The sequence below is a fragment of the Diadema setosum genome, chromosome 14 (assembly GCF_964275005.1).
Source record: "Diadema setosum chromosome 14, eeDiaSeto1, whole genome shotgun sequence".
Taxonomy (NCBI): Eukaryota; Metazoa; Echinodermata; class Echinoidea; order Diadematoida; family Diadematidae; genus Diadema; species Diadema setosum.
The window spans coordinates 22,372,729-22,390,513 of record NC_092698.1 but is presented as its reverse complement, the minus strand read 5'-3'; the positions used below and the strand labels follow the sequence as shown (position 1 = coordinate 22,390,513).

The 17,785-nt window shown below is 38.6% G+C and overlaps 1 protein-coding gene across 1 annotated transcript; it reads left to right on the top strand.

Annotated features, from left to right (window-relative positions):
* The first annotated feature begins 4,178 nt into the window (after positions 1-4,178).
* On the top strand, positions 4,179-16,388 carry LOC140238210 (acetylcholinesterase-like). The gene is made up of 8 exons (XM_072318147.1): positions 4,179-4,475; positions 8,018-8,177; positions 9,448-9,525; positions 10,899-11,017; positions 12,721-12,891; positions 14,214-14,839; positions 15,433-15,614; positions 16,270-16,388. The coding sequence occupies exons 1-8, from the start codon at positions 4,179-4,181 to the stop codon at positions 16,386-16,388; spliced, it is 1,752 nt and encodes a 583-aa protein (XP_072174248.1).
* The last annotated feature ends 1,397 nt before the right edge of the window (positions 16,389-17,785 follow it).

The following is a 17,785-nucleotide window of genomic DNA, read 5'->3' as shown; positions in this document are numbered from 1 at the left end:
TCTATTTGGCTTGTAGGTCTATATCCTAGCGGCGTAAAAAGAGAAAATTAGAACCAGCAGAATTAGTGGAATACAGCAGTATAAACATGAGAATATAATCACGTATACACGAGTTATTTTCACATGAATTATAAGAATAGTTTCAGAGGTATTTTTAATAACATTTCTATTAAAATATCAACATTATAAAACAAAAATGATTTAGATTAAAACCATTGCTCAGAGTGAGACATTTGCAGTCAAATGTCATCATTATGTTCTTCCCATTCTTCATTATATGCTTCCCATACGCACAGTAATGTTTCCAGCAAAATCCCCTGGGAATTTCTAATTACTAGTATATGTTTCTTCTGCACTGAGGGGATGAATGTGATGATGATGATGACGGCGGCGGCGGCGGCGATGATGATGACGACGGAGTCAAAGAACAGCTATGCGTTAGATTCTGCGGCGTGAAGCGACGGGACGGGGGACGGAGGGCGTGGGAGTGGGGTTTCCCCTCCCATGGCACTTTTAAAGCTGTAAATAGGGTCTAAATCGTGCGATCTGGTGAAGAGAAGGTAACATTTTCACATATACTCTGATAAGAAAAATCGTACTAAAATGTGAGGGTTTTGTTTATTTTTTTTTGTCTTGCAAATCCATGTTTTTGGACTGTTTGGTTGGTTTTTAGTGTGGATGTGTGTGGGTGTGTGTATGCGTGTGGGTGTGTATGTGTGTGTGCGTGCGTGCGTGCGTGAAGCATGGAAAGGCCCCTGAGGCGTGAGACAAGGTAGTCTGTGATGATAATGATAGTGATAATAATGATAATGATCATGACGATGATAATCATGATAATGATTATACTAAAAGTGATGATAATACTACTACCTCAGGTATGCAGGGTTGCTTCTTTAGGGTTGTCACCACTGCTTTATCGGATGGCCCTGCCGTTAGCGTTACCTAGCATCTGCCAAGTACAGGGCCGGTGGAACGGGGGGGGGGGGGGGGGGGGGGGGCGGCAGGGGGCCCCCAGATTCACGAAGGTGGTACAATCTTTGTCCATGGTTTAAACTTTGGACCGTAGTTTTGTATAAAGCGCCAATTATCGCATGGCCTATTTCGTTACGAAATCGGGCATTTCGTCGACGAAAATAAATAACTGATATCGTAACGAAATAGGCCATGCGACATTTGGCGCCCCATACAAAACTACCACCTTCGTGAATCCGGCCATAGGGTGCAACCACTTTACCTCCCCCATTTTTTAACACCCCGGAAGTGGCACCAGAAGAGAAATAGAAAGTGGTTGAGCTTTTTGCTTGTCGGCTGTAGAAACCCACAATGGAATCAGAAAGTTGCGCAGAAGACCTTTCTTTCTTTTGCTTGGTAGCTGATGAAACCCGGAAGTGGCATCAAAAGTTGCGGCTGAAGGCATTTTTTTTTTGATGTCGTTGTTGCTTGTCAGCTGATGAAACCCGGAAGTGACACCAGAAATATAAAGTGCCCCCCCCCCCCACACACACACACACACTTTTTTTTTTTTCAAAACGTGGCGCCGGCCATGAAGTACACATTCAAACCTTTGGTTAAAGGGAACGTTCCGGTCAAAAAAAAAAAAAAAAAACTCTCACAAAGATGAACGCAACAGGAAGAATTCGAATCCAAAAGCTCTTTCAGTTCCGGATTCCACTACACGCTCTGTCACGTTACATATCGATGTTTTATTCATTTTCTTAATTATTTGTTAAGAGAGAGAAAGATTCTTAAGCTTGCAAAACTTTTTTTGGTGCAACATAAAACGGGAGACAAGATATCAAAAACGAAGGTTTGCCTGGCCGGTATTATCGGTCACCTCAAAGATAAGTTTACCACGTTAAAGGGATGATACAGTTTTGGTTCAGATGGGTCCTCAGGTTTCCAGCTTTTTCTGTGAGACAATGAGAAACCTTTTATGTTATACGAATGAGCATAAGAGGTAATCAAAGTTTGTTTGATGTAAAATGGTTTCGAAATGACTGAAACGTCCAAATATTTTTAATCATTTTTTTTTCATATTTATGTTCTATCTACTATTATAATTATAATTATTGTTACTATTAATATTCGTATCATTATTATTATCATCATTATTATTATTATCATCACCATCATCGTTATCATCATTATTAAAATCATTTCTTTCCATGAGAAGAATCTCACGGCGGAAACCTTGGAATGGCAAGGGTTTCGCTATTATTTTCAATCATCTTTTGTTTTGTTTTTTTTTTCTTTTCGGGTGTTTTTTTTTCTGTGCATATGTTTGTGTGTGTGTTTGTGTTTGTGTGTATGTGTGTGTGTGTTTGACAGAATCACACCCTCCCATTCGTTTCCGCTACATGTCCCTGATGAACTGCTTGAAAGTCATTTGTGACAAGTAGTTATGTAGGAAACTTGATTTTTGTTTTAGTAGTTAGAAAAAAAAAGTGCATTGAAACATGGTGGGCACAGGAAGTTAATGTGTTGATTGACATCAAATCCACCAATCATTGACAGCTGCGTCGACGCCCACTCGACATCCTCACGCCCCCTATTCCGCTTCTTGTGGCTTTTAATGTTCTTAGTATGAAATCGCTGGATCTCTAAGTCAGTATTTTTTTAACAAAGTACGATTATCAAAAAACTTTTACATGTTTCAAGTATTTCGAATTCAGAAATTATTATAAATTTTCATATCATAGATTATGACGGAATGCAAAACCAAGTGATACAAATAAATTATAACTATTATATTGATTAGTGGTAACTATATTGAAAAAATAATGATCATGATCATGATAATAATAGTATCATAGTAGTAGTAGTAGTAGTAGTAGTAGTTATAATAATAACAATGATAATAATCATATTATTTTGAACAACGTTTGTCTGTTTGTTCCTCTACTCCTCCCAGGTCCTTGGTCCGATCTCCATCAAACTTAGTGGGTGGATGCAGGTTGACCGCGAAATTGCCCTTAAGGGGCTCATTTTTGAAAAGGTCAAGGTCACTGGGGTCAAAGGTCAAATAATTAATCTTCGTCAGCTGCAATAATCAAACACCCGATAGAGGGCGCTATGTAGGCCTACTAATATGGGGATTCCCCCAAAAATATAATCAGACACCCGATAGAGGGCACTATGTAGGCCTACTTATATGGAGATTCCCAGGTGTACGCCTACTTATGCTTCCAGCGAGTTTGGCCAAGATCGGACCGGACCTCCGTTGACCCAGTGACCTTGACCATTTCTGAGTGAATCCCCATAGAGGATTTCTGGCACTCCACGGGTACATTGACTAGTAATAATAATAATAATAATGATAATTATAATAATAATGACGATGATACAGTGACAAAGTGGTCTCACGTCGACAGGTTAGCATATGTATTCAAAACATCGCTGTGCGAAAGGGTCCTGTCAAACTGAATATCCAATGAATATCCCTCCTATGATACTCTCAGAAATCGGACATGAAAAGTTAGATCGTCCTATAAAGGCATTATTTATGTCATTGCCATCGGTAGAAAATGAATGAGTGTAAGAGGTGGCATAGTATTGTATTCGTTGATTTTTTTTTCACATTACATCATTTTTTTTTTCCACTCCTCGTTGCTTGAAGACAAATAATAATCAACCCCGTGGACTGGGAGGTAAACATTGCTTAACTGTTGACGAGGGTATAAAGAGTGCGCATGGCGACGGCAATTTATGAGTGACGAAAGCAGTAAGACATTTTGGAGAAACTTGTTATCAGACCCGAGTATTTACAAACTTCCACCGGTGCGTCTTAAAACGAAGGAAGTTTGCGCACAGAAGAAGATTACGGTAGCTGATCCCTGAGGCATAAATACTATCACATAAATCAAGAATCCACCCTATTGAACCCTGAACACTCCAAGACGACTTATGCGTGGTTTTGATGATGATATAGATACCATACTGTCATTTTAGAACGTTAAGCTATCGAGGATGCCAAGAAAAGTAACAGGTGTAGCGAGCACTTGACAAGCTCGCGTGAAGTTATTGATACAATCTTCACTGCATCCTATGCGTCCTGTGAGAAAAACTAGGGCCCGTTACGGTGTCTACATAGACCTTTTTATACAAAAAGCAAAATGTTCAGATGCTATATTTCAGTTATCGTAACTATTGGCCTTTTCCTGGCCTCCCTTCCACACACAATGGGTAATCAACCTGTGGTGGACGTACCTAATTTCGGAACAATCTACGGCGAGTCTGTGCCCTACCGCCACGATTATCCCGACATCGACACAAACGTCAACGTCTATCGCGGTATTCCCTACGCCGAAAACGCCTCCAACTACCGATTTATGAGACCGGAGCCCAAGCTGACTCTCGACGATGGCGTCTTGAACGCAACGACTTCCGGAAGCATGTGCTGGCAACTTCCCGATATGACCACTCCGGGTCAGAGCGAAGATTGCTTGTTTCTAGATGTCTGGACTCCCAGTCCACAGGTAAATCTCTGTTTTTTTGCACTTATGTGCTGTAGTGACACAGTTTGTTATCTCAAGGTTCGTTATTCCAAAATTTCGTTCATCCGAAAACGAAATAACGTTGTTTAATTCGAGTCTTGTTTTCATTTTCTGATTTATCAACTTCATTTTATTTTCAGATTAAGGAAGGTTCGGAATAAAGAACCTTAACATGACAGGATTAACAAATCTTCGGAATAACGCCGCAAACCTAATTTCAAATTTGGATGAACGAACTTTTGGGATAACGAACCTTCGGAATAACGCTACAAATTAATGTTTGGATTGACAGACCTCATTTCTTTTAACGAGCATCTACTATGGACTCAATGTGTTTCGGGATATCGAACCTTCGGAATAACAAATATCACTCTTGCTGTAGACAATAAACAAGAAAATATAGATTTATTCTAAGCATGGAACGACGCACGTCTTGTAATCGTTTAATCACTGCTTATTACATTTTAGTTCTATTTAGTGTATTTTCCCTTCTACACAAACATCGTTACATCCATGAGAGCAAGCAGAGGTACAATGAGAACAAAATACTCGACAATAATGGACTTGATTTTGTACACTATAAGAAAGCACGTAACTATGGCAACTTTTTACAACAGATCACATTTGCTTGTAAAGACAAATCATACCTATCCAATCTCCACGCATCACACACACACACACACGCACACACACACACACACACACACATACACGCACACACGCGCAGGTGTGCGTGTGCACCATGATATTTTTCATAATATCACATATAGAGTATATCGTTTTACGTGCAATTCAAGGGATAGGTCAATAGGACAGAAGGAAAGGGAGAGGAAAGAAATAAAACTGGAAGACTTATTTAATCAAGCTCGCAACTAAACAAGATAAATAGGCTGAATTAAAAAGATATTCATAGTGACATATCCAAAAATGTGCGTCACATTGCTGTACAGCATTAAGATTCATGTATTCCGATCATAGTCATAATAGTCAAAAGTCATTCTTTACTTCCACTCTTAAAGGATACCATCATTCTTTAAATGATACCATTCCGAATATGAAAAGACAGCTTGGAACAATTAATGTTAAATACTTTGACTAAGTCTGACTGTCATCAGTGACTGCGTGAATTATAATGAGAGGGTGTTTAATCTTTAGCACGTGGAAAAAAGAGAATTGCTCAAATTTGCATGAATGTATGAACTTATCATAAACTGGAAAAAAAGTGTAGAAAAACAATCTAGCAAAATATCTTTAATATCAAAGAAATTTCGCAATCTTTTTATTATGAAAATGCTTGTGATGTAAAACAAACATAACTAGAAATGTCGCTATGGCGACTGGTATGCCTCCGCCATAATGCATGGTTCTCCGAATAGGTCTATAGCACAATGTCTTGACAATGTGTGATGACAGTTTCACATAACTGGCAAAATATTAAAATGACAGGTTTGTCACAAATGCATTGAGTGTTCACCTTTCCTTGAACTAGGTTTATTTGGATGAATGGCTATACTGTGGAAGAGTGCAGGTATTTGGGGGTTTGAGTATTTGTACCCAACTTTTGACCCTATTATAAGTTTAAAGAAGAAGTGAAATTTAGCACTTTCACTTGACCTTTGACCTTTTGGCAAGAAACTTCCAATACTTCTGTATACTTCTGTATTGGATGAAACATGCATACACTAAGTTTCAAGAAAAAATCCTGCATGCATTGCATTGATAAGAGAGAAATAATGACATTTTGATGAATTGACCTTGAACTTTGACCCCTGACCTTTGATCCATGACCCCTAAATTCCCTACATGATCACTGCCAGTCAGTACATGCGTATATACTAAGTTCCGTGAAGACACCTTGAAATATTTGTGAGATATGGAGAAAAAAGTGAAATTTTAAAATTTTCACTTGACTTCACCCTTGACCTCATGACCCAAAGCTCTCTCTGTGGAATCTTTATTTGGTAGTTCATGTATACACCACGTTTCAAGAAAATACCTCCAGGCATTGCATAGATATAGGGGAAATAGTAAAATTTTGGGCATTTGACCTTGACCTTTTGACCTTTGACCTTGAGCATATGCGCCCAAAAGTTGATAGGCACAACTTCCCCCACTCATACATATACATGCCAAGTTTCATTAGGATACCTCTAACAGTTTTTTAGTTATGCTGTCCACAAAATTGATTACGGACGGAGGGACGGACGGACGGACGGACGGACAACCCGAAAACATAATGCCTCCGGCGACACTCCGTGGCGGAGGCATAAAAATACTAATTCAACATTTGGGACATGTTGCTTTTCTGGGTACCATCTACAGATCAAACTCCGTGAACTTGAGAAATGATTGCAAATAAATCTCTAACACTTAAATCCACTCAGACTGTGAGATGTACAATTTCTTCTTTACAAAAATTTACTTATTTCATCTATCGCAATTATCTGAAAAATCTCTCTCAGAAGAAAATATCATTTTTGTGAATTTTTATCCCTTCTGAATATAACTTTTTTTTCTTCAAAATAAAAAAAGTGGTACAGGCTTTGCAGTATGCCAAACTATCACAAGAAGAATTAAGACATTATGGCTTGTACATAATGTGAGTTGCCTTTATAGTGTCATTATCTCTTTGCCATGCGCCTGCCAGTTCTATCTAGTGCACTGAGTATTTGCAAAGCCCAAAATATGGCTTCGCGAGGTTTATTTTAGTCGAGAGCAATTTCTATGAGCAGATACAATAATTGTCAGATGTGAGCAGGTCAAATTTGGGATAACCTAAGTTCCCCCGTCACGTCGATTCTACCAAAGCATCAGTGATGATGTTGCTACTAGCACTGTTTGTAGCTCTGAAATCTCCGATATAGCTTAGTGATCTTAAGGAGAATGATTCCCAGATAATGTGGACTGACTGAATGCAGCAATATTAGTAGAAGACATATAAAAGGGACAATCAATTTAAAGGTTATGAATTATCAAACTTTTGGTGCTACCATCGCTGGATGTGAAGACTACAACATGTCTTGACGTCACTATATACAGGACAACGATTTAAAGAAAATGAATTTAGAATCCAACATATTTTCATTTTTCTAGCATAATGAAAGGGCACTTACCTTGCCCCTCAGAAAGCGAGAGAAAATATATTACCTTTCACATTGTTGCAGAAACAAGTTGAAGGAATGTTTACTTTTCATAAAATATGAAATCTCGTGGAATTATCTTTATATCGTTGTCCAGCAGTGATGGGGGCAAATGATATTGATTAATTTTGACCAAAACCTTGAAACGTTATAACTCTAGACTTCTAGAACGGATTGTCAAATTTTCCTCAAACTTTAATGATGTGTTCTGCTGTGGACCTAGAGTTCATGATTTTACTATATAACATTGCTGCATTCACTCAATTCAGTTCATACAATGTTTATATTGGAGCATTATTCCTCTTTAATCAATATATACATATAGTTGTACAGTACACACTTTCTCCCCCCCCCCCCTTCCTCCTCTCCTCTTTCACTCGATAGCCAACCGACGCACCTGTCATGGTGTGGATTCATGGTGGAGCCTTCCTCTTTGGGTCTGGTTCCAGTACTGGTTATGACGGTCACATGTACTGCGCTGAACATGGCATCATCTTCGTCGCCATCAACTACAGACTTAACGGATTCGGCTTCCTCTCTACTGGTATACACTTTGCTCTTGTTTGCTTGTTTTTTTTTTCATATGTTTAGGTTAGTGTCTGTTGCGATAGTAATGGTAGTAAAAAGAAATGAGACAAAATAGCAACTACCAAAGTAGGGATCGACACAAACTTTTTTTTTTTTTTTTTGTGGCCCGAATCATCGAAGTTGACATTTTGGTGAAGAGAAAAATAAATGTTGTGTCCCGAAATAAAACGAAATATAAAATTTCATTTTGAATTCTAACTGTCCGATCGGGCCATCAAGAGATAACCTTTTTGAAAATTTGGTGGCCCGATCGACATCAATTCTTAGCGGCCCTTGATCTCCGGGCCACCACTAATGTTGAGCCCTGACTAGCAATATAATAATAACAAAGCTATATTACCCGTGTAGTCAATTTTTTTCAGTCTTAGCATATCGTCACTCCCAACGACCGGTGAGACTAGCCTAGAATTGCAGGGTGGCCATTGACTATACCCAGGTCAAGAGGGACATCAAACATACTTGTTTGAAGGGTGTGAGAGATTTGAACTAATGATTTCTTGTTAAAGCGTTTAGAATCTTATCGACGACACCAAATTGACTCCACTTAAATTACTACGCTGTATTTGCCATACACTTCAAGTATCCCCATTTGTTTCACCAATTGTCACAAGACTAGATCTCTACATTTGACTATGATTTGCTATCTTCGTTAATCTTTGGAATACACTGAAATAATATTAATTTCTCAGTACTAGACCTATAAGAGAACAGCATGATTACGTAAAACACATACATGCATTTACAATACATACGTTTATCATTCTAAGTTTCTGCATTATCACATTACTTGTGTTGATAACGATCGCTATTTCAATGATTGGTATCATAATTACAATTTTGTTCTTTATTACACTACTGTCGTTGACTTCGTAATAAGGGAGTTCACGGTTGTGATTTGCGTATGTGCAAAACAAAGGTCAAATGAGAATGTCTGTGTATTTGCCACTGACTTTAGAATGTAAAGAAGTCTCGAGCAACTATGAGAATCTGAATTATGTCAGTACAATATATGTGTTTCGGACTAAATTAGAATGTACAGGTGCAAGTCATTCATCAACACTTTAGCAAAATCTCTCCATGCCTTTTATCAACATTGATTTAATAGAAGATGAAATGCTTCAACAAGGAATTCTTGATCACAACACATGTCCATGTTATTTCAAAGTCTGTGGTGTAGGGGTCAAATGAGACATGCGCTAACCATGAACTCCCTTATCACGTTGAAGGTGATACTGTTCTTCCTGGTATGTACGGTATGTTCGACCAGCTGGAGGCATTGAAGTGGGTGAAACGCAACATTCACGGTGAGAACAAATTTTTCGTTTTTAAGTCTGTGCTTGTTATAGTGTTTTGTTCATTTCACTCTGCATGTTTGCTCACTTTCACTCCAGTCGTCCGTTCGCGTTTTATGGAGGAGTCATCTCACGAGACCGACACCCACGAGTCATATAGCCCACGAGTTCGACATTGAAAAAGCGTCCATGAGTCATACTGCCTACGAGTCACATAATTATACAACCCATGATTTCGACACTTAAGGCAAAAAAAGGACCATGAGTCCGACACTAGGTAAAAACAGACCACGAGTTCGACATTATAACACGGGGCTTAATGGGTCTGTCTCGTCAGGTCCTGGGCCTTGTTTGCTTAGTGTCGAAGTCATGGGCTGTATGACTCGTGGGCTGCATGATTTGTGGGTGTCGAACTCGTGACGTTATGGATGCTCCGATTTTTTTCTTTTATTTTTTTACGCTTGTTTGTAACTTTTCTAGCAAATTTATCGTTGAAACCTGCGTCTAATCCAACTTGGAGTCCGTTGGTTCTTGCTATGTAGTGGACAAGGAAGGAAGTGCTTCATGGTTGCATGAAAAAGAAACACCTTTTGTCTTGTGCTCTGGCATAGATTTAGTTACTTTACAAAATCCAAATGCGTGTATTGACTTCCTCACCGACATTAGTTTGTACAATAATTATGTTTGCTATCACATCATGCAAATTGTATCTGTTTGTATACTTTGAAGACAAATATTGTTCCTGTCAATGAAAAAAAAAAAAAAAACTTGCTCATGTTTTTTTTTTTTTCACATGCAGCAACAACAAATCTCGGCGTAAGCCAAGTATTGTGTCCAGTAAGAAAGTGTTGTTGTTTTTAAGAACTTTTTTACAACCATCAGGGAAGATTTTTAACCTGTTCCATATGGGAACCTGGTGGTCTTTGTGTTGAGTCTATGGGGATTTCAGAATTCAGTATGGAACGAGTTAACTTTGTATATACATTGTAAATTCGCCAATGGTGTCACTAAAGGATTCTTGAATCTTGATGTGCGCCTGTGTTAGTTGATTTTATTTCTACATTCCTTTTTCATAAAAGAATATAACACAAAGTCAGTTGAACAAAAGTATTGAAAAATATTTGAATCTAACAGTGAAAATACTTGGAAACAGGTAAATGATTGATTTAAATGTACAGCATCATTACATTTGTTGATAATACAAAATGAAAACGTGCAGGTGTCATTTTTATGCATCAAGATTTCACGTACCTGCCGTTCAAGAGACAAATCTAAAGTGTAATAGAAATCCACGAGAGCATTGCCACAAGCAGGTGCTTGACAAAGATAACTGCCTTTGTATATCATGTCTCATCCAAAGACATGCCTCGACTCTTCACTTCCAGCTTTTGGCGGTAATCCCGACGAGGTGACGATTTTTGGACAGAGCGCCGGTGGCGGCAGCGTGGGTCTGCACTTGCTGTCGCCCGAGAGCGCGGGGTACTTCAACCGAGCAATCCTAATCGTATGTTCGTAAATAAAAATTAAGTCACGTTCAAGTTTAACTTTGAAATGTCAATGTGTAAGGAGACTGTGGCATTGTTGATAACAATATATTATGTTAGAAATGAATAATTGTATCCTCCTTTTCTCTCTTGTAATTGCAACTGTCTGAGAGCATCGCATGATGCTGAATAATGGTATTGCACACATGCCCCTCTGCTAACACGGGATATTGACAGAAACATCATCTGAGACAAAGATTAAAAGAAACCGCATATCACTTTTCGTCATTTTGATATCGCATGATTATGATTGTATAACACTTCCTGAATTATAATTTAGACGTATCTTTTTCCCATCATTTCAATGTATTGTCATAATTATATCTTTATTATACATTGCTGACAAATATGTGGGGGTTTTTTCTTCAGAAATTTGGGGATAGAAAATTGAGAAATTGACATCCAAATCGAAATTTGGCGATGCAACAATGCAAGAAAGAGGTCAGTTTCACTTGGTTTCTAATTCTGCAGTGCAAACAAATGAGTTTGGAATTCAAATATTTTTCCCAAATTTAAAGGGCGAATGGAGGGTGTGTCGGCAAAAAAAGTTCGGGACATTGTCATTAGTAGACTGGGTCACGTATTGTGATCACCACTTCTTGTTCAACGATAACTGTGCTCCATTAGAAGTGTTTGAATGTAGATAACCATGCTCAATCAACTAAAGTGCAGGTTGATAAGATTTCATTCGAGTGTAACACTGTTATCAGTCGGAGTTTATTAGTACCTTTCTGTGTGTGTATATGCGTGCGTGTCTGATAAAGTCCAATTTTTAGGGCACGTAAATAAAACTTGATGAGGAACACAGCAAAACATACGACTACAAACAACTAATGTCGCGATAAGATTGACAAGGCATGACTATTAATTGTGTAATTATACATTAGGATGCACTCAGGGATTATGCAATCTGTGTATAAAGATAGCTTAAAACAAGGAGGATTGTATTAATCTAACATGAACCTAAATCTGGTGATTTTAAATGGCCCAGACATTGATTTCGTTTCCAATTATTACATTTCTATAATCATGTAAGTCTTTACAGTGCTGCATGTTGTTGTTGTTGTAGTTGTGGTTGTGGTTGTGTTAAGTTGCTTTCATCATGTTCAGACACAATCATCGCTTCATATACGATTGCTGTCAGAGAAGCAGGGATGAATCTCAATTAAGATGTAAATAAACGCATAAAACTGAAAGTTCCAAATTGGTAGGCCAGTGAAGTAAATTATCTTTTTGAATGTTGACGGATAAAACTATAAAACTTTCTGCTTGAAGATCTGTTTACCAACATTCAAGGAGGGTGGGAAGTTGAGACCTACCCCATGTCTGGTCAAGCATGGGGGGACATGTACACATCCTACCGTGTGAGCAGAATCCCTGAAACCCAAACTTGGTTCATTCCAAGTCATTATTATGGAGCCTACACTCTACAAGCTCCTAGTTTTAGTATAGATTCCGCATGTTACGCGTATTCACACTTGCTTATTTTGTTTACATCCATCTCAAATTGGCTATTTTTGTGTTATACTGTACTTTTCCTATGAAACCAAATGGAAGGTAAAAAACCTGTATGAAATGTGGAATTTGGAACAATGAACAATAATATAAAAAGAAGAAAAAACGACATTGAGCTGTGACCATCGCCTGCCTCGTGTTCTTTCAGAGCGGTACGGCTACCAGCCCCTGGGCGGTGGAGACCGACGGGCAGAAGGCGCGGGACGATGCCTTCGCTGTCGGCAGGAGGGCGGGCTGCGGAGACCCGTCTTCCAGCCAGGAGCTTGTCACCTGCCTACGGGGTGTTCCGGAGAAGAAGCTCATTCTTGCTATGAACGCGGTACGAAACCAAACCAAACCATTCGGACACGACAACTCTGAAAAATACCCTGAACATAGTGAACTCACAATTACCATTGACCACTTTATTCTGTAGAGGAGTGAAAGGGAATTAAGGTTGTTTTTTTTTTTTTTTTTTTTTTTTTTTTTTTTTTTTTTAAATCTAATTCTGATTTATTTTGAATGCATCGAGACCTTTCCATATTCATGATGGTGTATGTATCATAGTTGTCATAATCAATATCACTATTGTTATTGCAATTGATATTAGGCCTACATAATATCCGTCATTATCATAGATAGTCCTACATAATATCCGTCATTATCATATATAGTTATCAGTCTTATCATCGCATTAAATGCCTTAGTGATCTTGGTTATGTTATATTACTGAATTGTGTACTTCGGAAGAATGTGATTGCGATCAAATCAACAAGCCGATGATTATGGGAATCAAAACGATATTACTTTACTTATGTGTATGAGACCATGTTTTAGCTATCAAAAATTCACCGCGTGTTATACAGTGCAAGATATTACGCGGATACGCGTAGCACTGTTCGGAGTGAAATGTTAAAGGGAAGATAAACCCAAATAGAAATGTGGATTGAGTGAAAGCAGCAACATTAGTAGAACACATCAATGAAAGTTAGAGGAAAATCGGACAATCGTTGCAAAAGTTATGAATTTTTAAAGTTTTAGTGTTGGAACCGCTGGATGAGGAGACTACTAGAGGTTATGACGTATGAGAGGACAACAATACAAAGAAAATATAAAGGAAATTCAACAAAAATTCATTTTTCTAGCATTATGAAAGAATACTTGACTAACCGCTTTCAGAAAGCGGGGGGAATAGTTGCTACCCTTAACATATGTCAGTATCAAGTTGACGGAATTTGTAATTTTCATGAAAAATTGATTTTTGTAGCATTTTCTTTATATTTTCTTTGTATTGTTGTCCACTCATACGTCATAACTTCTAGTAGTCTCCTCATCCAGCGGTTCCAACACCAAAACTTTAAAAATTCATAACTTTTGCATCGATTGTCCGATTTTCTTCAAACTTTCACTGATGCGTTCTACTAATGTTGCTGCTTTCACTCAATCCACATTGCTCTTAGGGTTTATCTTCCCTTTAAACCGTGGTGGTTCCCTCACTCATTACTTTAATGTACGTTCTTTGTATCACATCATGTTATGGTCACTAACAGTGATTGGTGATAAGAATCTGTCACAGCTCTAAAACAACCCTAGATAGGACTATGAAGTCGTCTACCCAGGCAGTACTCTATTATACTACTAGCTTGTATTTTGTTTACGCAGGTCATGCTGACGACGACTCACGTCATTCCATTGGTGCCTACCGTTGATGGCGCTTTCCTGCCAGACGACCCCGTCGAGCTCGTCAGACGGAGGGAGTTTAACGCGTGCCCGATCATGGTGGGCACAACGAAAGACGACGGAAGCCTCGTTGCCTCAAGGGCGTTTCCAGCGATGATCCCCGTCGACGATCCCTTCATCGATGAGACAAAGTTGAGAGAGTCATTTCTACAGTTCACCTACACGTACTCCAATGACGTCATCGTCGACGCCATGATGCAGCAGTACGTAGACTGGACCGTTGCCGACGACCCCGAGGCAAACTTCTTCTACGACTACATAGACGCCGAGACCGACGAGGCTTTCGCCTGTCCAGCCAATGGCTGGGCCAGGGCGTACGCCGAGAGTGGCCAGGACGTGTACTTTTACCAGTTCACCCATTACCCGAACACGTCTGCCTGGAGTGGGGATGGGTGGCCGTGGAAGGGCGTGGCTCATGGAGAGGACTTACAGTTCATATTTGGCTTTTACTTCAACCCTGCATACGACAGATGGGACGACATGCCACAGGAGGAGATCGAGTTATCACTGGACATCATCCGATACTACGCAAATTTTGCCAAGACGGGGTGAGGCCTCTCCCTGACCTGTCCGTCGTCATTTTCAGCGTGTTTTCGCTTTTAATTGGTTCGGCTTTGTCTTGTTTTGTTTTTAACTTTTGTTTTGTTCCCGTTACAATGATAGCAGGAGAAAAACTATTTACATGACGTCTGTTCAGTGAGTAGGCCTACATCATATTTCACATTGATTATTCGTAGAACATTTTGCTCTGTACTAATGTGCAAACATACATACAAAAAGACACACTTATACATAATTATCTTTAAACCCATCAAATGCTTGCGGTAGTATAAGACTGTGATTTCTGAATCCTATTTAAAAAAAAAAGAAATGTTTTGATGGTTGTGAGCTTCTGGTAATAATAAAAAAGTGAAATTTTGAAAGCTAAGATAAAACATTAAACACCAAATGCTTGTGGTAGTTTAAGACTGTGATTTCTGAATCCTATTTTTTTAAAAAAGATAATGTTTTGATGGTTGTGAGCTTCTGGTAATAATAAAAACAAGATGGAATTTTGAAAGCTACGCTCAATGGTCCTTTTTTTAAAGTTACATTATTAAGATGCATTCCTTGAATTCCATGATTTTTTCCTGTCATTAAGGAACCCGAATCTTAACGTGTCTGGCGGCACACCGGATACATCCTCCAAGTCCTGGCCCACGTTCACTCTCCCAGACCTCGAGTATAAGATCTTGGACCTGGATCTCAGCAATGGCCGGGCTCTGAAAGCTGAGACGTGCCACTTCTGGAATGAATATCTGCCGAGCCTTGTTAGCCATATAAGTACGAGAGTGGCAATATCTCTTGAAACAAAACAAACAGAAGAAAACGAATTAGTCTAGAAAGATAAGCTATCCAGACAGAGAAATGCATCTTAGTTTGTTTTTTAATTGCTAATTCATCTTATATAGTGAGTATGCCGTTAATCATAGTAAAATTGTCAAGTCTGATCTCTTAGTTTAAAAACAGTGGACTCCACCTAAGACCAGCTGTAGTGGAGCTTGGTATAGACTGTCCAGCCATCTTGTAACATGGAAAATACAATAAAAGTAACAAACAAATCCATCATTCCAGTATCGCGCCATTCTCCGAGTTACATAAGAAAGCATTAAAAGCAAGCCCAAAATAAGCCACGATAACTCCTGATAAACGATTCAACTAAAAATGTCATATTCAACTGACAACTTCTCTTATCAGAATGGTTGAAACCAGGGGAACAATCACAATTACCTACACGTTTGTTTGTTGTTGCTTTTTTTTTTTGATATCTTGTGTAATTTTTTTTTTCTCAGAGTTTCAGTTTTCTTTGCTTGTGTCCTTTCGTAAAGTTTAAATTGCAGTTTAGTGCCAACCAAGACATCGTCAGTGCAGTTCTTAATTGACTTTGATTAGAGAGGGAGAGAAAAAATGTTTCATTTATACTGTCTGTTTATTTCAGTGGACATGCCGGAATTGGAACAGCAGTGGCGGGAAGACTATGAACAATGGAAGACAGTAGACATGGTTGCCTGGCAAGACGCGTTTGAAGACTATAAAGCCAACGCACCACCCTGTTAATAAGATGCCTCGCCTGGGATTGGCGTATGCTGTATGTCGACTAACAAAGTGCAACACAATGTATTTACATAAAGAAAAAAAAAAACACCATATATTTTCGTGGTGATCTGAGTGATCTTAATGGACGTCCTCTTTTTATAGTATGATTGAAGTCATTTAAAAGGGTTGTTATGAAATGTGGAAATAAATGGAATTTATTTAGCATGTAAACAGTCATGGTAGGCCTTGCATATTATGTCCGTTTGAACGAAAACTGGAAGAATTGCCCCATAAGTCATTCTTATGTACAGTAGAATTGTTCGTTTATTTTTTGAGAAGAGTGCTATATAACTTTTATGCACGAAAATAAGAGAATTCGTTTCACTGTTGGCAAAAAAAAAAAACACCACCACAACAACTAGAGGTATAGCTATCTGAAAATATTTTGACTTCATTGTATAAATGCGGATGAATGGACCATTTTGTGTAATGCTGCGTTTTCTGTACCATGATTTTGATTCAGTTGTTTTTATACTTATACATCTTTTTCGCACTTGCCTATGAAATTACACATGTAAGTGTTGAAGGAGAGGCGCAGAAATTCTGCGATTTAGCAGTAGTATGTTTGTGTATCGGTCTTGATCATTGGGGGTTTCTTGGTTTTCACACACCACCCTTTATCTACTGCTAGTGTAGATGGCGCCATTATAGAAACATATCCAGTCATTGTGTCATTACAATGTAACAGTTTCATTTGATTGGTCTGAATAAAGGCTATAAAAAGCGTCAAAAAAAAATTGTTGTTGACTAACATGACTAAGAGAGCCCGCTCACACACTATAGCAAATGAAATGGATCGGCCCTTGCCCCATCACTTTGTCGTATCAAAGATACTTGAATAATCAAAGATATTTGAATAAATCGAAAATCTTTCTATTCTAAAAAGAAGTCATGCAATCTCGGTGAGAACTAATTACCTGGCTGCTGTTGATTATAGGGTACATCCCTCTACATAGTACACCTCATTTGGAGGCTATAGTCATGCGTTCCCTTTAGTTTGGACGAATTCTTCTGTTTCGGCGTAGCTTGAGAAAACGCGTGCAAATTTTGATTGGAACCGTATTCTTCTATTCACCGACTTCAGAGCAAAGTGCGAAGCATGAACTTAAGGAAAAAAACCCAACTAGACAGAACAAATGAAATAGAAAACACGCAGACTTCAGGACTGAGGTAACACTATAGTTAGTTTACTTGGATATGAAAAAAAGAAGACATTGCATTCTACCTGTATCTTTGTAAAGATATTTTCATTACTTTTTTTTTTCCAGACGTGTGCCCATTGTGTAAAATTATTTACAAACATCAGACCTTTGCTTTACTCTCCCGTCCAAGGCATGAGCTGGACTCAGGAAAAAAAA

Bases quoted from the DNA above. Each gene is read 5' to 3' on its own strand.
- LOC140238210 (XM_072318147.1), top strand. From the start codon at position 4,179: ATGGGTAATCAACCTGTGGTGGACGTACCTAATTTCGGAACAATCTAC. The intron at 4,476-8,017 runs GTAAATCTCTGT...TTCACTCGATAG, and splicing joins TCTGGACTCCCAGTCCACAG to CCAACCGACGCACCTGTCAT. The intron at 14,840-15,432 runs GTGAGGCCTCTC...CCTGTCATTAAG, and splicing joins GCAAATTTTGCCAAGACGGG to GAACCCGAATCTTAACGTGT.